This window comes from Haliotis cracherodii, unplaced genomic scaffold (genome assembly GCF_022045235.1).
Source record: "Haliotis cracherodii isolate W230 unplaced genomic scaffold, xgHalCrac1.p SCAF_8, whole genome shotgun sequence".
Lineage (NCBI taxonomy): Eukaryota > Metazoa > Mollusca > Gastropoda > Lepetellida > Haliotidae > Haliotis > Haliotis cracherodii.
The window spans coordinates 36,501,636-36,522,868 of NW_027266341.1; the positions used below are offsets into that span (position 1 = coordinate 36,501,636).

General features: G+C 43.0%; 1 protein-coding gene across 1 annotated transcript in view; it reads left to right on the forward strand.

The window, feature by feature from the left end:
• The first annotated feature begins 11,315 nt into the window (after window positions 1-11,315).
• LOC139450447 (protein draper-like) overlaps window positions 11,316-21,233 on the forward strand; it is a 110,606-nt gene continuing 100,688 nt past the window's right edge. Inside the window, exons 1-5 of the mRNA XM_071232155.1 lie at window positions 11,316-11,382; window positions 12,454-12,594; window positions 13,744-13,953; window positions 14,425-14,619; window positions 15,322-15,453. Of these exons, the coding sequence (XP_071088256.1) occupies window positions 11,316-11,382; window positions 12,454-12,594; window positions 13,744-13,953; window positions 14,425-14,619; window positions 15,322-15,453 (745 nt within the window). The remainder of the gene's footprint in view (window positions 11,383-12,453; window positions 12,595-13,743; window positions 13,954-14,424; window positions 14,620-15,321; window positions 15,454-21,233) is intronic.

Consider the following 21,233-nt stretch of genomic DNA (forward strand, 5'->3'; position numbering starts at 1 on the left):
CACCCACCCACCCAGCTTGCCACTCCTTTTTCTTTCCTTTTCAGCCTGACATGTCCTCTTCACATGGAATGCTAATCACTTCTTTTCTTCAGCGTTTATTCTATTACAGGTACCAGCAGAGCGGATTGTATATATGTAAATAAACCTGTACATATGTAAAATAGGTTTTCAGAGCGCTTGTATATATGTACATACTTCTAAACGATTCTGATATATGTAAATAAACATGACTTCTTAATAGCTGTATATCTGTATATATGCAATACCTGTCTCAACAATAAACTATGTCGAGGTGTGCGGGGTTCTTGTGGGCTACACTGCTAGTAACAAATTAACTTGCTTCCAAATTAATACTCGTGCTTAAGGCTACCTGCTTTTCAGCGGGAACCTTTCCGTTGGCATATCGCGGGATAAACAGAATTTGTAGTTTACAAGATCGATGATCAATGGAAGCGCCCAAAGATCTGCAATGTTCACAAAAATTGGCTGAGTTTTCTTATCACATATAAAGAATAAATCAGTAATTGAGAAGACAGATATCAACAATGTGCCTGTCCATGGTGTTTTGCTGGGTTGCTCATATGGGGTTGTACTCGCTACTGCCCAGACCAATGTGCTCGTATCCACGTGCTCTCGATATTCACAGTTTCGATCCTTTCAGTTTCTAAAAAAAAACAGAAAACTTTTATCAATATTAATATCATCCCTATTTCATTTTGTACATATGCTTTATAAAGCACTGATATCGCATCAGATGACGATCATATGATGAGTAGATTAGTTGACTTTATTTATGTGAGTTGTTTGATTTGATGCGTTTATATTTCTTCATATACATATGATGCTAAAAATGAAAATGATGAAATATCCATCGTTTTTCATTGATATATTATTTTAAATATAACATACTCTTTATAAACTTTGCCGACTGTATGGTAGGAAAGTGTGGAATATAATGCCTTAACATGAACCTGATACCTAGTAATCTATGAATGTCTAATTCAAACTCACATTTGCTGTATTGGTAGTGATGTGTGAAGACATGGTACATTTATGGACAACAACGTTTTATCGTTTGTGATGTGGGTTCAGGTAAGTAGTGTATATACAAAGATATATATATATATATATATATATATATATATATATATATATATATATATATGCTTACACGGGTCAGGATTAAAGTACAATGTTCGATCAACTTTACCTGGTGATAAAACGTAAAAGCTTTCATCTCTTATCATTTTCCATATCACGTGTGTTTATCTTATACAATAACATCAACACAATTACATGCGAACCTAAATTGATTTTTTATATATCTATCCAAATATTTCTATCCTGATATTGTGCATATAGTATGTTGATGTGTTGATAACACTTCACCAGAGGAAGCTATAATGAGGGGCGTGTCTGGTTGTGATTCAACACATGCTCCATCGGCCAATGGACAATGCTCTGCTTTCCTCTGTGTGTGTGTGTGTGTGTGTTTATTATTGCAGGTTTTGATGTGTAAACATGTTATCAGGGTTCACACTTCCTCTTATATTTGTGTCCCCAGTGAGGTGGCCTAGCTTCGGTTGATTGTGGTCTGTAGCCCAGCTATAATTCATACTAAATAATCCAATGAAAAATCATTTGTTGTAATTTATTGATCTGATTTGTTTTAAATCTAGCTAAACTATGATACTTACCGCACTGTTTTACTGTCCTTTGTCGACAGGTGTTTGATAACTAATTAACTTGTACCCATCGTGATATGGATGCAATATGGATGTGATGTAAAATATTAACTGATCACGAACTCACTTTTATGTTTTAGATGTCTGCACTGCCAGTATCTTGCTGTTGATAACTGCCGACACCGATGTCATGGCTTTCTTGTGTGTCTCTCCTATTTGATGCTGTCTACGTTGTTCCTCCGGTTGAGACCTCTGTCATTTCTCAGGAATCTGTATGTAACCAGTTCGACATGACTTGTGATATTTTGCTTCACAGGCAAATAAGTCCTTCCCTCTGATCCGCAGAAGGAGAGGCTCATCGATTTGACGTTCAGCTACATTGATGACATGCTGCCATCCATCCCGCCAGAAACCTATGATTGTGGGTTCTAATGCCGGTTTGCCCTAAAGTTTGTGAGGCTTTCTGGAGTCCAATTTCTTTCATGATTACAAAGTACAAAAGATGCAGTCAGGTTGGAAGATGATGGGCCCACAGGATGGACGCCGAATTGGGCGGCCAGCTAGTTCCTTCGATTCTGTTTCAGGTTGTTTCAAACGGTCAAGGTTCATTGTAAAACGCTGATAACATTCTCTCTGATAGCCATGGGTTTCTTCCAACACTGCCGGCAGGCTTGCAAACAACACTTCCATTTGATTTGGCGTTTCTGGATGTTCTGCCATCCTTCTACGCTTGATCTCTCCTTCGGCGTTTTCATCTTCTCATCAGGATCTTTGGCTTTGCTCAGACGTCGTAGTGGACCATACTTAAAGCCAGGTACATGTATGATGCACACTGGCTCTGGATCACTGGGGATACGTTTCCCTTTAGGTTGAGATGTCAAAGCTGTCTCCAAGTTGTTCCAGGTTGTATACGTTGTTGGTTTCAGTCACAACAGTTCAACCTGAAAAGACACATAGTCACGGTGATGACATTGTTACCACTTTAATATTTCCATCTATATCAACTTGAGTATTCTGTAAGAGAATCTTCAGTATGTAATTGGAATATCATTTATTTCTGTGAATGCATAGTCCCTGTTCATTTCAGGCCAATCATATACGATTTAGGTGATACGCATTTGGACATTTTCTGTAAATTGGAAACTTAAGTTGTTAAGTTATGTATAAATTAAGAATTAGTAAGTGAATTCGTTTTTTACCTTCGGTGGTGCCCACTGCAGATTCACCTTAACTAGTAGCTGTTATAACGAATCTGAAACTCAACTTGAAATGGCAAAAGTTGTCAAAATATCAAGCCTGCGTCCAAGAAATTGATTTGTATATTTGCTGTAATAAATAACATTTACATTATGATCAGTTTTTTGTACAGCTTTATGGTTGCCATCTTGAATATGTTTCACATAGGTTCATGTCATTCAAAGCTCTGAAATCGACTCGAGCATTATACTGTGAAACTCTTATATGCATACAAAAGTGCGTGACATCAGTTTTCAAGAAGTATTCTGTATGATTGTCCACAAGTAAATCAATACTGAGCCTGCATGAAATTCAGGTGTTTATATATGGTTTCCAATGGTATATAACACATCGAGGTCGGTGAATAACACACAAGATGACAAGCCAAATCCTGAGCATACATCCAAGCGTTGTTCCGATGTAGGTAAGCCGAGAATGCAATATTGGGTATCCTACTCTGATATGATAAGTGTAAATTTATTCCAAATTGTGCAAATGATTTGCAACTGGTAACATCACATGTTAAGAAGTACTTCAAGAGATGTACTGGAACATATGTTAGAAGATTAAAGTGGAATGAGGCACACGTACCTAGAACATATACCGGATTAAAGGTTTCTGCGAGAACAATTTGGTTTTGTCGGGATATATGACGTTTGATTGGCCATAGGTTGGTCCATATTCACTCAATACCAATTATTGATACCTCATTAGAGAAGTATCTATATATGGCTTCCAGTTGTTTGTCACCCTTGATGATCAGTGGGTCAGTAGTGAGATGACAACCCAAAAAGTAATCATACCCCCAAGTCCCATGCTACACCTTCCCCTCTGACACCGATGTAACAGGCAACAGCATCTACGACGTTACATGCGATGGCAGAGGGCGATATTTCACCATCACCAACACCACATAACTCAGTCTGTGTGAAGTCAATATATATGGTATTATCTCATACATTTAGTTAATCTTGTTGATAAAGTTTGTCTAGTTTCAAACCTCTTTTTGTTGACTCTGCTGGTATTCATGAACGATCTGTCTGCGGGAATCACATTCGGAATTAGTGTTTGTTAACAGAGAGCAAATTCCAGACATGTTCACTTGAAGTATTACAAGTTCTTATAAAAAAATATACAATTCGATTTTGCCAAACTGTTCGTACATGTATGCATATTGCAGCTTAATTTGTGGCTAGGGATCAAAACATACCCAGCTGCAATATGTAAAAGGGCCCCGTGAGGAAAACGAACACTAAACAGATAGATACACACAAAAAGCAAAACGACATAAGCAGCAAGAAATAATAATGTTATTGTGCTAAATGTTTAATGGTACAGTTTCATTGCAAATGTTGGCAATATGTGCAATGATAGTGTAATTCATTAGTAAAATTTGTGCGACCTGATAATTTCGAATTGACTAAATTATCGGTATATTTGCATTCCGTCCTAAGTTTGCAGTCCACGTCTGTATGGCAAAAACTGTAATCAATCCTGTCACTGTGCTGAGGAGTTCTGTCACCCTGTCAGTGGTGTGTGTCCTGGAGACTGTAGACCAGGGTGGCAGGGAGACAGATGTGATGCAGGTGAGGAGGTTCAGTCAGTGGTGTGTGTCCTGGATACTGTAGATCAGGGTGGCAGGGAGACAGGAGTGACATAAGTGATGAGTTTCAGACTGTGATCTGTCTCCTTGAAACTGGATACAAGGGCGGCATGGACACAGGTGTGATACAGATGAGGAGATTCATTTAGTAGTGTGAGTCCTGAAGACTGCAGACCAGGGTGGCATGGAAACAGGTAAGCAATCGTAATGTAATGAGTAGTTCCTTACTGAGAAACCAATATGCTGGAGACAATATCTATGTGCAATGTGGTGACAGGAATATTATCAAGATGTAGGCACCAATTGTGCTCCTCTCCTTTACTCACTCTTCCTGTTAGGATTGGCAAAATTTACACACAAGTATTTGGCCAAGAGTGATTAAGTGAGTTACTAAGTTGGGTTGAACGCTGTTTTAAACGGTTTTCTAGTTACATGACGACGGGTCAGCTTCATGTAATGGTATGGTGCCAAGAAACCAAGAAACATAATCGAGACGAACCAGGATTCGAACATATAATCATCGGTTTCTGGCGTGACTGAGGGTGACAACTCTACACAGTGAAATACGGCACATTAGACGACTTGGCCACCCGTGCCCGTGATTTGGCTAAGAACATCAACTGGAGCTTCATGTATATCGATCAATAATGGTCAAAAAGACAATATCCACAAGACTGCTTGCCAAGGGAATGGCTTTAACTTTCCAATAGTCAACTTTCCATTTATGTGTTCACCCTCTCGCCAGCACTTGGTACCCTCACTATTTGACAGCGATTCATCAACAAAGGCATATGATGTAATCGATTCTGCTTTTGGCAGAGATATGATATGATTATGGAACTGGTTTTGTTGCTTTTGATTAATTACAGCGTCGAGTCACTGACTGTTTCAATATGACCTGAACCTTTTTGCAATGTGAATTCATTACTATCCTGATGTCATCAATGGTGTTTTATTATGTCAGCAAGATTGTAGAGTGCGTAGCATCAATGGGACACGCTTAGGTCTTATGCAATGTTATCTCACAAGCAGTTGTAGAATATATAGCAGATTTCCTCTACCGTGATAAATAACTGTGTAGATGAGGTACGTATTACAAAATAACTTATATGCAAAAGTACATGAATTGTGGTCGTGGAGTTTGATAGGTTGTGTTGTTGTACAATGATACACACATGCCACTGGCAAATACTTACACATTTTCACGTACTACACTTGAATCACTTGAATTCCTAGTGATCCCTTTGTAAGAACTGGAATAAAGACAAACCATAAAATAACTAATCCCCGAAAAGAACATTTTGATTTAGTAATACTCACGTTTTTGTTTTTCCTCTAGAATGTGACGCTGATCAGTATGGAGTCATCTGTGTGAACATATGTAGTGAGAGGATGTGTTCTGATGTCAACTCGTCATGTGATCGATACATCGGGTCATCTGACACGGCATGTCTCGCTGGTTGGAGAGGTGTGGACTGTACAAAAGGTGTTTTCACCATTAGCAAAGTCACAAGTTGTGAGTTAATTGTGTGAGTGTATCGGGGGGTGTGGGGTGTGGGATGGGGTGTGGGTGTGGGGTGGGGGTGTGTGATAGTGACAACAATTGTTGTCTCTGTAGCTGCAGCAGTTGCCGTCGGTGTTGTTATCTGGAGAAGGAGACGAAGGTACTTGATGTGTAGCCAATCATATTCAACAACAATATCCCAGTACACATGATGATATGACGTTTTTCAAAAACATAGCAAGTAATGTAATAAAACTATTTTCTTCTTTTCATATGGATTTTGGGGGCACGGGTGGCCCAGTCGTCTAAGGCGCCGCGATTCGCGTTGCAGAGTTGCGTCCCCTGGACACGCCAGAAACCTATGATTGTGGGTTCGAATTCCGGTTCACCCCGATTATGTTTCTAGGTTTGTCAGCACCCATACCCCTGCTCGTGGGTTTCACCGAAGTGGTAAACGTCAGAGACCTGCATCACTTTCCTCCCACATTAAGCTGACACGCCGTGATATAACTGGAATAATGTTAAAAGCGGCGTTAAACCTAACTCACTCACTCACTCACTCACTCATATGGATTTGGCCTTTAGAGCCATGAATAAACGTTAAGAAGATGTTATTCCTGACCATTGCCTCAGGAATCTGATTCCCATAATTACTACAACACAAGTCATCTGTCAAGGGTCCAAACAAAACAACAAGACAACGACGAAACTCAACTTGCAGAACGAGCATACGATGTCCTCAGTGTCATGACATTGACATTGACAATAACATTCTATTCTACTAGTATGGGTGGATGTGTAGAATTCCCAGAAACATTTGTACATGTGATGTGGTAAAACGAATGTAATGGAACCCTGACACCTTGGCTGTCCTGTGCCCCATATTCAATAGAAATACATGTATGAAGATTTAGCAGTTTACAAGTTCAATACTTTCCCTGCTCTGGAAGCCTTCAAACTACTGCATTGTACTCTTCTCCTTAATATAAAAATCTTTAATTGAATATTCATACTTTTTATCAACGACATTACTTCCTGGTTTGTTCAGCAACTGTTTCACAAGCTATTGTTCAGACCAATGTATGCGGATATCCACGAGCCCTAGATACCTCAAGTGTCCATTCTGTCACGATTTGAAAGACAATTTTTCTGTCTTGATAATCAAATTTTCGTTTCACAAAACACAATAAGTTTACTTTTATTAATATTCATCATCCCTATTTCACTTTGTACATATGCATTATAAAGCAGTGGGAAGGCGTTAGATGAGAATCATATGATGAGGAGATTAGCCTGTTGACTTTGGCTTATGCGAGTCGTTTGAGTCAATGCATGCATTACATATAATGTAATTTCCGTTGTGTTCATTCTTATTCCTGCATTCCGAATAGTTTAATTGGTCACTTGTTATTGTTTTCATTTCCTAAGAAATGTAAAAAAATATTAAGCCGCACCCTGCGAAGAGGACTACTTTAATCACTGCGGAATGTTTGAAATCCTAATTACACAACCACACTGTCTGTCAAAAATTACCAATGTAACTACACCTTTCATGTCACATATATTCAAGTTCTCAGGGATGCTGGTTTCGATATTCGTCACATGATGAGTGGACAGAGAAATGAACAGTCGCAATACAACAGCTTCAATGAATTAGCGAGATCATGATAATGGATGTACACACAATGGAAGCACACACACACACACACACACACACACACACACACACACACACACACATATATATATATATATATATGTATATTTATACATGTATACATATGTTATGTTTATTTGATTACATTTCTAGTTATTAGAACATAGATTGAGATAGATCCTGGATCCTTGATGAGCACTAATTATGATTCCTGGCTTCTTAGCACCATTCATATACACGCATTTTCTCATAGAATACACCTCACTGGCCTGACTAACTTCGGGCTTGATTTCAAGATTAAGCTAACACAGGTAGACAGATCCGTGTACAGTTACCCCTGCATTATATCCGTCACTAAGCTTCTGTTCATGGGTTTTCAAATTTTCACAATTTGAATATACAGTACACACCCTTTTATAGTGACGCTATGAACGTGTATGAGCTATTCAAGATGTTTTGTCAATAGTCATGTTTGATTGATCACCCCAGCTACCTGACGATACCTGTAAATAGTTCTCTTTTGTTCAGATGTCAATAGGATCTTTTTGCAATTGCAGAGACAATCGACCAGTGGGAAACAACTTCCCGGTCGTCTGTCAACTTTGTGGCGTCAAAATAAAAAAGACAATTACAAATAATATAATCAATGATGATACGATGATAAATTAATTGAAAGCTCTTTAAACTGCAACACAATACGCATAGAACGTATGTAGCACAGCTACGCATTAAGTGGGCGCCCCTAAAGAAGAGTAACTAAACCTTGCAATGTTAAGTTGTGCACCTCGCGCGACTTTTGTAACATCAGATCGCTCATTGTGACGCAGACAATATTACGTTACTGTCGCTAACATAGAGGCTAACGTTTTTATTTCAATAGTAAGCTGAAACATCCCCTTCCATGGTCGTAAAAGATTTCTACTAAAAGCAGTCTATTGTACAATACCGACAACATACACACACGTGGTTGTGAATCACTATCAAATAAAGGTCATACCAGGTGTTCGCGAAAAGGTAAGCCAACACCTTCCCAAATGGTAGCACCAGTCACGAACACGTAGAAAATCATGAAGTCAATTGTACTCCTGAATAGATGTGGGACCATTAAGGACAAGTCAAAGTAACGAATTGCACCAGCTCTCTAAAGCGCAAAAACATGAACTACCCTGTCGATTTCTGTGCAAAATGTAACTATTTTACAGTTACCGCAAATCTTCCATATAATTGTACATATAATGCCACTAATGACTGAGAAAAATGATTGTATATCTTTCCTTGTGAAACGGTCGTCAAATCGGCTGCTTCATTCAGAGGTGGTTATTGTGATTTTATACATCTCTATAGCTAGCTACCGAAATTCAGGGAAGAAACGTTATTCTATATTATAAAAAAGTCATATATGGTTGCACATGTTCTTAATGTGTAAAACATTCCAACACTGTTATGTACATGAATGCATTATTGTATATTGTCAATGTGGCAAGCGTGTCGCTGGTAAGAATTACCCCACCAGTGTGAGAGGCACAAACATGTCCTGTACCTTTCAATCTGATGGAAAACACGTATCACGCGCATTATAGTACATACGAGCGATCACCTGAAGAGATATTGGGTTGTATTGCGGTAAAGTGATTCTCCATATCATAGGTGGATCATGAACAATCTTCATACGTGATGTAAGTTCTTTACTTATTTCCAATTCACTTATAAACACAAACCAGACTTTTAAACACCATTGATATTTCGTGATAACTATCCACACATTTAAATAAGGAATAAGCAGATACATTTACTCACTATATTATATGTAACTTGCATTGATTAAGTGAGTTCGGTTACAACGAAACTTTCAGTAATATCACGGCTTGGTATGGAGGAAAGCTCGACGTGGTGCAAGTCTCAGACGTTACACCCACGAAGAGGTGTATGTACTGATAAACCTATAACCACACTCTAATTCGAACCCACTTTAATAGGTTTTGGCATGCCTAAGGCATACAACTATGTATAGCGAGTAAGTTGTAAATTACAACCATTGGTAGAGGTATTGTTAAGTGTTGATATTGTCACAGGGAAGTATACTAGTTCTTTGTGATATCCACTGAGACCAAATCACACCGTGCTGTGATATACATCCTTTCAAGTTGAGTTTTAAGCATACACGTACCACAATATGATAACGTCCTTAAATAGCCTATTTATAATCATGGCATTATAACTTTTACCTAAAACTAGGAGGAACTTGTATTTCTTCCCGCTAGCATTTTTTCCCTATTTGTGTACTGCAGCTTGGCGTTGTACGATTACGTTTATGAAACCACCCGAATTCTCACTTAAGCTGTTCTCGAATACACAGCTTACAGTAACAATGTATCATGTTCTGTATGGATGTTTTCACCTATCGACACTATTTCGGAATTATAACTGTCTTAGAAATTACGCATTCAACATCTGCTTCAATGCTCTTCATTTCGTCGATAGTTACACTTGCTGATGACGACTATAACACAAAAGTCGTGCGTGTCACTCTCATTAATTATATTATCATGGTGTGTCATTAGTACCATACAACAGTGAGGGAGAGTGTATGATTCCTACACACAGAACACCTATTGTGTGTCTCTCATTCAGGGCATTAATGTAAAACAGTGATCATGTCTAATTCATAAACCGAGGAAGGTAGACTTTCTCACTTTATGCGGTGATCGGTGATGGGACACATAACAGAGTCGTACCATCACAAAATGTGCCCATGTTGTGTATTACAATACACTTGATTTACGAAATATTTTGAAATCTGTACATCGACATATCCTTTCCTTGTCGATTTTGAACCAAATGAGACTTAATGTTTGTTTGAATATGAATTCTGAGCCTTTTCTATGTTTACTTTCATGATAAAGGATGAAGACAGACATGCATTTCAGACATTTTCTCACTTTATGAGAAGACTTCGACATATGCGGTGACGTATATCTGACACTCAAAAATGAGTGAGTGAGTTGGGTTTAACGCCGCTTTTAACAGTATTCCAGTTATATCACGGCGTGTCAACTTAATGTGGGAGGGAAGCCCGAAGGGATGCAGGTCTCGGACGCTTACCACTTCGGTGAAACCCACGAGCACGGGTATATGGTCCTGACAAACCTAGAAACATAATCGGGGCGAACGGGATTCGAACCCTCAATCATAGGTTTCTGGTATGCAAGGGACACACGTCTGCACAGCGACTCGCGGCGCCTTAGACGACTGGGCCATCCGTGCCCCCCACTCAACAATAACATACCACCAGATAGACTTGGCCATCAACGTGTCGATTTTATGTGTTAAAATACACTTCAATGTACGACATATTTTGAAAGCTGTATACCATAAAACTACCAAACATATCCATGTCGGTTGTTGAGAGGCTGAAATGAGACTTAACGTTTGCTTGAATATGAAATCTGAGCCTTCTCTGTGTTTATTCGCATGATACAGGACAAAGACAGACATGCATTGCAGATATTTACATTGTATAAAAGCAGTCCTCGCCTCACTTATAGACGTCCATGTTTATTTTGATGGCAAGCAACATCAGGTGTCCATCAGCTTTCAAGTCAAGCGGAAACAACTTCCTGGTTGTCAAACATGGCGGGTATGTGGATACTGACTGTCATCGTTTTCACATCGGCTTGCTGGATACAGGTTATCATTGGTGAGTGACAAACCATGCTTCCTTATTGAATACACATTATATGTTTATGTCGATTATTGTAATGTCACTACCACATTTTGCATCATTGTTGCAACGCCAAGACAATCACTGTACGTAAGAATGAGCATTGTGGATCAGTTAATGGGTTGCTTGAAGGGGGTAAGGTTGTAGATGACGGTGAATAGTGTATACACGTTATGTATTCAGAATAATATCCCATATCACAAGAGCAGAGACGCATGCTAGGACGTCCAACACTGATTGAATCATACTCTTAAAACAACAATGGCTAACAAAATTGGACTTGAATGCAATTACGGGGGGAAATTTAGAAAGGATCTGAAGTAAACAATAATGCACATCATATTTCAGATTAAGGTTGTTAACATCGTTAGCACTGCATGCGGAAACGATGACCTCGCAACGTGACATTTTAAAACAACGTTACAATCTAACTAAATCAGAAAAACATATAACGTTATCAATTGTTACACTGCCTAACATGTGTATAACACTGAAGGAACTTGTGTGTTAGCGTGGATAGAAAGGATGTAATGTAATGACAGAGTTGAAGACAATGACCAGACAGCGGACTATAGGTGGAGGTCCAGCCACTGTGTAATTCATATCAGCCAACAGCTAACTGGGTTTTCAACAATCCAGGTTCTGAGACGTCCATTCAGAAGTGAGAGTGACTCAAACAAGCTGCCGACATCTAAGTTATATTCCACACCAGCAGAGTGTTTTTCAATTAAGATTAGATTTGTACTTATCTACATGTATGGTATTTCCAAACAAATCAGAAATACATTATTAAGATAAAGTTTCATAAGGATATAGCAGTGAATAACATTTGCACATGGATATTATTAGGTTCACTGATGTCCCAATACAACGACTTAGAGAAAATGCATATAAAATATTTTAATTGATACCATTACACTTGTTGTTACGCTGTCTTGGGCTCTGCGTTAAGGGGGTAAAGTAAGGACTTCACGACTGGCCAGGTTACCTTTGGCTGCATGAACAAAATCCGCGCAGCTTTAACTGTCCCTATGTATATCTCCCCAGGTTCCTGTCCCCTGGGAACATTCGGAGATTCGTGTAGCTACACCTGTCACTGTGGGCAGTCTTGTCACCAGACAACTGGTGTTTGTGGAGGTGTCTGTGATGGAGGCTGGGTTGGAGGAAATGGGGGAACCTGTCAGAAAGGTAGGGATATAATTAAAAAGCATGAGTGGTTGGGCGAGTGAGTTTTATTGAGTGGGTGAGAGAATAGGTTTGGAAGGGTGTACTGGTACTTGTACGACTGAGTGATTGAGTAGGGTTTTGGCTTGTTGTGAGAGTGAGTGAGTGATGTTGGCTAGTTGGGTCCGTGGGTGTGTGCATTGGTGAGATTGTGGCTGGATAGATGGGCGGGTGAGTGAGACTCAATGTGACAGTATTTTACTAAAATATGGGCGCGTGAGGCTGTCAGCTTGAAGACCAAAGTGAGGCAGGTATTAAATGTTTACCAGTTTGGTGAAAACAGAGAGCACTGGTATGGTGCAGACAAACCATGAAACACAGGATGAATATGAATTGTGGGCATGTCTGCTCTGCGTGTATGTTTCTTCAAAACTATTTGAAAAGTATAACATAAGTTTGATAATGCATTACAGGATATATGTATTCAAAGGAACTCGAGCAAATGTGGCCGCGACTTTCTGTATTACCAGGTCCTGTTGTCCCAATCCGAGTGAGTGAGTAGAGGTTGGCTGGTTGAGAGGTTGGAGCAGTGGGCGGGTGTATTGACTGAGTTGTTAGACAATTTCTGCTATGCATATATGTTTCTTCAAAACCGTTTTAAAGTATAAAATTCGTTTGATAATTCGTAATGCAGGGGGCGGTCGGGTAGCCTAGTGGTTAAAGCGTTCGCTCGTCACGTCGAAGACCCGGGTTCGATTCCCGACATGGGTACAATGTGTAAAACCCATTTCTGGTGTTCCCCGTCGAGATGTTGCTGGATTATTGCTAAAAGCCGCGTAAAACCATACTCACTCATTAACTCGTAATGCAGGTTATATGTATTCATAGGTTATTTCAGCACAGGTGGCCGTAACTTAGTGCACTGCGTGTTGTGTAGTAACTGAGCCGATCCTCTTGTCGTGTGTCAAGTTTTCTGTATTCGCCCTTGCCTGTCAACATATCCGTACACTATATATCTGTTACAAGTAATATAAACACCATTTTAGGACTCGATACTTTTGAATGTATGGTTTGGTTTTGAATGGATATGTATGCCTATTACAGTGTAGTGTCTATTCTGGACACTTCTTGTGTTCATTACTTGAATGAACTGTTGTGTTGATATCAAAACAGAAAACGTTGCCTTAGGAAGACACGCCTCGTCCCCTACTCGACTGTGGTCATCTGCCTGGTCTGCAGACAAAGCTGTAGATGGGAACTCTAACCAGGATGTGCAGAAAAACTCCTGTTTCAACTCTGCTGACTACGTTAGGAGTTCGTGGACAGTGGATCTGGGGGACGACTATAGGATACATGATGTCAGGATATATCATCAGAAAAATCGTATGACTTTTATGCATTGACACTGTGATGTCACTATCAAACTGTCTTCTTTACATAATATAGTGTTACATATCAGGTCACCCCATGGGGACCAGGATTGTAATAGTTCTATTAATTGTTGTGAGATATGTATTTTCTTATCGGGTCATTGGGCTTGGTGACTTGGCTTCGTGTCATCGTTCAAAGACGGCTTGGGATGTTGCATATAATGTCAACCATATAATGTTTGCCTGGCCCAGACTAGTATATGTAAAAACCGCCATATTATCATAGCTAGGTTTAACTAGGTTAAAGCATATAGTAATACTCTTTATACCTCTTTACATACAATTATAATAACGTTTGTGCACTGTGAGTATATTAGCACAGTAACCGTTTCGAAAATCCAGGAGCATTGTCAGCCTCTCGTTGTCTACCGGCTACAATGCCAATTTAGTATTGATTATGTATTTGAACTGATACTTATTACAGATCTTCCTCGAATTCGCACCGCTGCACTCCACCTGAGCAACACCAGCAAAACACCTTGTGCTCCCTGCTACACCTTCCCGTCCAACACTTCAGTCACTGGCAACGGTATCTACGACGTGGTCTGTGGTGGAATAGGGAGATACTTCACCATCACTGATCCCACACACTTGAATCTGTGTGAGGTAGAGATTTATGGTATGGTATTTTCAGAAGTGTAATTTGTATCTTAAAGGGCAACAGTGTCGCCGTGATACCGTTTTAAGTCAAGATTTAGTTGTCAAGTTCAAGTTGCAAATTGTTGATGTTTCAAACCTAATGTCTTCGTACATTTCCTTATTGTAAGGATGTTGTTTCACACTTAGTCGTAAGCCACCATCTGTTGTCAATAAGATTATGTATCTTCAAAACACTTAAAAAAACAAGAGCGGTAAAGTGAACATCCAGCCATGTTATGCATAACACATGCATGCCATTGTGAAGTTAAAGGAGAACTGTTTAATAAAACTGTCTTTAAAAATTAAAGACCTATTCTATCCCAGATCTTCACGGGTCTATGAATATGGTATATTATTACGTCATTTGAATCTTCATTCATTTTCACAGTTAAAGAAAAACTGTCCAGCAAAAGTTATTGAAGTGCGGTTGAGAATGGCAATCTGGTTATTTATTTGGTCAGATCTCCGTAAAATATCACAATGAGGAATTAATCTAGACCCAGTGCCTATTTTACATGCAAATACATATGGAATAAACACCATAGTGTTGTTATATGGGACCGCAGATAACCTGTTAGTGGAAGCAATAGTGCAAATAATATTCATATATCAGTGACACTTTTGTAACCACACACTAAAAGACCATTTGAAACAAGGATATTCACTATCATCCTATATCAAGTTTGCAGTCCAGGAGTCTTCGGCGATAGCTGCAATCAGTTCTGCCATTGCTTACAAGCAGCATGTGACCCAGTCAGTGGCGTGTGTCCTGGAGACTGTAGACCAGGGTGGCAGGGAGACAGGTGTGATACAGGTGAGGAGATTCAGTCAGTGGCGTGTGTCCTGGAGACAGTAGACCAGTGTGGCAGGGAGACAGATGTGATACAGGTGAGGAGATTCAGTCAGTGGTGTGTGTCCTGGAGACTGTAGACCAGGGTGGCAGGGAGACGGGTGTGATACAGGTGAGGAGATTCAGTCAGTGGTGAGTGTCCTGCAGACTGTAGACCAGGGTAGCAGGGAGACAGGTGTTGAACAGCGGAAGAAATTTAGTGTGTGGTGTGTGTCCTGGAGACTGTAGACCAGGGTGGCAAGGAGACAGGTGTGTTACAGGTGAGGAGATTCAGTCAGTGGTGTGTGTCCTGGAGACTGTAGACCAGGGTGGCAGGGAGAGAGGTGTGGTACAGGGGAAGAGATTTAGTGTGTGGTGTGTGTCCTGGAGACTGTGGACCAGGGTGGCAGGGAGACAGGTGTGATACAGGTGAGGAGATTCAGTCAGTGGTGTGTGTCCTGGAGACTGTAGACCAGGGTGGCAGGAAGACAGGTGTGCTAAAGGGGAAGAGATTTAGTATTTAGTGTGTGGTGTGTGTCCTGGAGACTGTAGACCAGGGTGGCAGGGAGACAGGTGTGGTAAACGGGAGAAGATTTAGTGTGTAGCGTGTGTCCTGGAGACTGTAGACCAGGGTGGCAGGAAGACAGGTGTGATACAGGGGAGGAGATTCAGTGTGGGGTGTGTGTCCTGGAGACTGTAGACCAGGGTGGCAGGGAGACAGATGTGATACAAGTGAGGAGATTCAGTCAGTGGCGTGTGTCCTGGAAACTGTAGACCAGGGTGGCAGGAAAACAGGTGTGATACAGGTGAGGAGATTCAGTGTGGGGTGTGTGTCCTGGAGACTGTAGACCAGGGTGGCAGGGAGACAGATGTGATACAAGTGAGGAGATTCAGTCAGTGGCGTGTGTCCTGGAGACTGTAGACCAGTATGGCAGGGAGACAAATGTGGTACAGGGAAAGAGATTTAGTGTGTGGTGTGTGTCCTGGAGACTGTAGACCAGGGTGGCAGGGAGACATGTGTGATACAGGTGAGGAGATTCAGTCAGTGGAGTGTGTCCTGGACACTGTAGATCAGGGTGGCAGGAAGACAGGTTAGATACAGGTGAGTAGATTCAGTGTGTGGTGTGTCCTTGAGACTGTAGACCACGGTGGCAGTAAGACAGGTGTGATACAGGGGAGGAGATTCAGTCAGTGGCGTGTGTCCTGGAGACTGTAGACCAGGGTGGCAGGGAGACAAATGTGGTACAGGGAAAGAGATTTAGTGTGTGGTGTGTGTCCTGGAGACTGTAGACCAGGGTGGCAGGGAGACAGATGTGATACAGGGGAGGAGATTCAGTCAGTGGCGTGTGTCCTGGAGACTGTAGACTAGGGTGGCAGTAAGACAGGTGTGATAGAGAGGAGGAGATTCAGTCAGTGGCGTGTGTCCTGGAGACTGTAGACCAGGGTGGCAGGGAGACAAATGTGGTACAGGGAAAGAGATTTAGTGTGTGGTGTGTGTCCTGGAGACTGTAGACCAGGGTGGCAGGGAGACAGATGTGATACAGGTGAGGAGATTCAGTCAGTGGAGTGTGTCCTGGACACTGTAGACCAGGGTGGCAGGAAGACAGGTTAGATACAGGTGAGTAGATTCAGTGTGTGGTGTGTCCTTGAGACTGTAGACCACGGTGGCAGTAAGACAGGTGTGATACAGGGTAGGAGATTCAGTCAGTGGCGTGTGTCCTGGAGACTGTAGACTAGGGTGGCAGTAAGACAGGTGTGATAGAGAGGAGGAGATTCAGTCAGTGGCGTGTGTCCTGGAGACTGTAGACCAGGGTGGCAGGGAGACAAATGTGGTACAGGGAAAGAGATTTAGTGTGTGGTGTGTGTCCTGGAGACTGTAGACCAGGGTGGCAGGGAGACAGATGTGATACAGGTGAGGAGATTCAGTCAGTGGAGTGTGTCCTGGACACTGTAGACCAGGGTGGCAGGAAGACAGGTTAGATACAGGTGAGTAGATTCAGTGTGTGGTGTGTCCTTGAGACTGTAGACCACGGTGGCAGTAAGACAGGTGTGATACAGGGTAGGAGATTCAGTCAGTGGCGTGTGTCCTAGAGACTGTAGACCAGGGTGGCAGGGAGACAGGTGTGATACAGGGGAAGAGATTCAGTCAGTGGCGTGTGTCCTGGACACTGTAGATCAAGGTGGCAGGAAGACAGGTTAGATACAGGTGAGTAGATTCAGTGTGTGGTGTGTCCTTGAGACTGTAGACCACGGTGGCAGTAAGACAGGTGTGATACAGGGTAGGAGATTCAGTCAGTGGCGTGTGTCCTAGAGACTGTAGACCAGGGTGGCAGGGAGACAGGTGTGATACAGGGGAAGAGATTCAGTCAGTGGAGTGTGTCCTGGACACTGTAGATCAGGGTGGCAGGAAGACAGGTTAGATACAGGTGAGTAGATTCAGTGTGTGGTGTGTCCTTGAGACTGTAGACCACGGTGGCAGTAAGACAGGTGTGATACAGGGTAGGAGATTCAGTCAGTGGCGTGTGTCCTGGAGACTGTAGACTAGGGTGGCAGTAAGACAGGTGTGATAGAGAGGAGGAGATTCAGTCAGTGGCGTGTGTCCTGGAGACTGTAGACCAGGGTGGCAGGGAGACATGTGTGATAGAGGTGAGTAGATTCAGTCAGTGGCGTGTGTCCTGGAGACTGTAGACCAGGGTGGCAGGGAGACAGGTGTGGTACAGGGGAAGAGATTTAGTGTGTGGTGTGTGTCCTGTAGACTGTAGACCAGGGTGGCCGGAAGACAGGTGTGATACAGGGTAGGAGATTCAGTCAGTGGTGTGTGTCCTGGAGACTGTAGACCAGGGTGGCAGGGAGACAGGTGTGATACAGGGGAAGAGATTCAGTCAGTGGAGTGTGTCCTGGACACTGTAGATCAGGGTGGCAGGAAGACAGGTTAGATACAGGTGAGTAGATTCAGTGTGTGGTGTGTCCTTGAGACTGTAGACCACGGTGGCAGTAAGACAGGTGTGATACAGGGTAGGAGATTCAGTCAGTGGCGTGTGTCCTAGAGACTGTAGACCAGGGTGGCAGGGAGACAGGTGTGATACAGGGGAAGAGATTCAGTCAGTGGCGTGTGTCCTGGACACTGTAGATCAAGGTGGCAGGAAGACAGGTTAGATACAGGTGAGTAGATTCAGTGTGTGGTGTGTCCTTGAGACTGTTGACCACGGTGGTAGTAAGACAGGTGTGATACAGGGGAGGAGATTCAGTCAGTGGCGTGTGTCCTGGAGACTGTAGACCAGGGTGGCAGGGAGACAAATGTGGTACAGGGAAAGAGATTTAGTGTGTGGTGTGTGTCCTGGAGACTGTAGACCAGGGTGGCAGGGAGACAGATGTGATACAGGTGAGGAGATTCAGTCAGTGGAGTGTGTCCTGGACACTGTAGACCAGGGTGGCAGGAAGACAGGTTAGATACAGGTGAGTAGATTCAGTGTGTGGTGTGTCCTTGAGACTGTAGACCACGGTGGCAGTAAGACAGGTGTGATACAGGGTAGGAGATTCAGTCAGTGGCGTGTGTCCTGGAGACTGTAGACTAGGGTGGCAGTAAGACAGGTGTGATAGAGAGGAGGAGATTCAGTCAGTGGCGTGTGTCCTGGAGACTGTAGACCAGGGTGGCAGGGAGACAAATGTGGTACAGGGAAAGAGATTTAGTGTGTGGTGTGTGTCCTGGAGACTGTAGACCAGGGTGGCAGGGAGACAGATGTGATACAGGTGAGGAGATTCAGTCAGTGGAGTGTGTCCTGGACACTGTAGACCAGGGTGGCAGGAAGACAGGTTAGATACAGGTGAGTAGATTCAGTGTGTGGTGTGTCCTTGAGACTGTAGACCACGGTGGCAGTAAGACAGGTGTGATACAGGGTAGGAGATTCAGTCAGTGGCGTGTGTCCTAGAGACTGTAGACCAGGGTGGCAGGGAGACAGGTGTGATACAGGGGAAGAGATTCAGTCAGTGGCGTGTGTCCTGGACACTGTAGATCAGGGTGGCAGGAAGACAGGTTAGATACAGGTGAGTAGATTCAGTGTGTGGTGTGTCCTTGAGACTGTAGACCACGGTGGCAGTAAGACAGGTGTGATACAGGGTAGGAGATTCAGTCAGTGGCGTGTGTCCTAGAGACTGTAGACCAGGGTGGCAGGGAGACAGGTGTGATACAGGGGAAGAGATTCAGTCAGTGGAGTGTGTCCTGGACACTGTAGATCAGGGTGGCAGGAAGACAGGTTAGATACAGGTGAGTAGATTCAGTGTGTGGTGTGTCCTTGAGACTGTAGACCACGGTGGCAGTAAGACAGGTGTGATACAGGGTAGGAGATTCAGTCAGTGGCGTGTGTCCTGGAGACTGTAGACTAGGGTGGCAGTAAGACAGGTGTGATAGAGAGGAGGAGATTCAGTCAGTGGCGTGTGTCCTGGAGACTGTAGACCAGGGTGGCAGGGAGACATGTGTGATAGAGGGGAGGAGATTCAGTCAGTGGCGTGTGTCCTGGAGACTGTAGACCAGGGTGGCAGGGAGACAGGTGTGGTACAGGGGAAGAGATTTAGTGTGTGGTGTGTGTCCTGTAGACTGTAGACCAGGGTGGCCGGAAGACAGGTGTGATACAGGGTAGGAGATTCAGTCAGTGGTGTGTGTCCTGGAGACTGTAGACCAGGGTGGCAGGGAGACAGGTGTGATACAGGGGAAGAGATTTAGTCAGTGGAGTGTGTCCTGGACACTGTAGACCAGGGTGGCAGGAAAACAGGTTAGATACAGGTGAGTAGATTCAGTGTGTGGTGTGTCCTTGAGACTGTAGACCACGGTGGCAGTAAGACAGGTGTGATACAGGGGAGGAGATTCAGTCAGTGGCGTGTGTCCTAGAGACTGTAGACCAGGGTGGCAGGGAGAGACGTGTGGTACAGGGGAAGAGATGTAGTGTGTATTGTGTGTCCTGGAGACTGTAGACCAGAGTGGCAGGGAGACATGTGTGGTACAGGGGAAGAGATTTAGTGTGTGGTGTGTGTCCTGGAGACTGTAGACCAGGGTGGCAGTAAGACAGGTGTGATACAGGTGATGAGATTCAGTCAGTGGCGTTTGTCCTGGAGACTGTAGACCAGGGTGGCAGGAAGACAGGTGTTGTAAACGGGAGGAGATTTAGTGTGTGGTGTGTGTCCTGGACAATGTAGACCAGGGTGGCAGGGAGACAGGTGTGATACAGGTGAGGAGATTACGTCAGCGTCGTCTGTCCTGCAGACTGTAGACCAGGGTGCCAGGCAGACAGGTGTGGTACAGGTGAGGAGATTCAGTCAGTGGCGGGTGCACTGTATACTGTAGACTAGGTGGGCAGGAAAACAGATCTGATACAGGTGAGTAGATTCAGTCAGTGTTCCGTGTCCTGTAGACTGTAGACCAGGGTGGCAGGGAGACAGAATTGATACAGGTGAGGAGCTTCAGTCAGTGGTGTGTGTCCTTGAGACTGTAGACAAGGTAGGCAGGGAGACAGATGTGATACAGGTGAGGAGATTCAGTCTATGGTGTGTGCACTGGAGACTGTAGACCAGGGTGGCAGGGAGACAGATGTGATACAGTTGAGGTGATTACGTCAGCGTCGTCTGTCCTGCAGACTGTAGACCAGTGTGGCAGGAAGACAGGTGTGGTACAGGTGAGGAGATTCAGTCAGTGGCGTGTGTCCTGGAGAGTGTAGACCACGGTGGCAGGTAGACAGATGTGATACAGTTGAGGAGATTCAGTCAGTGATGTG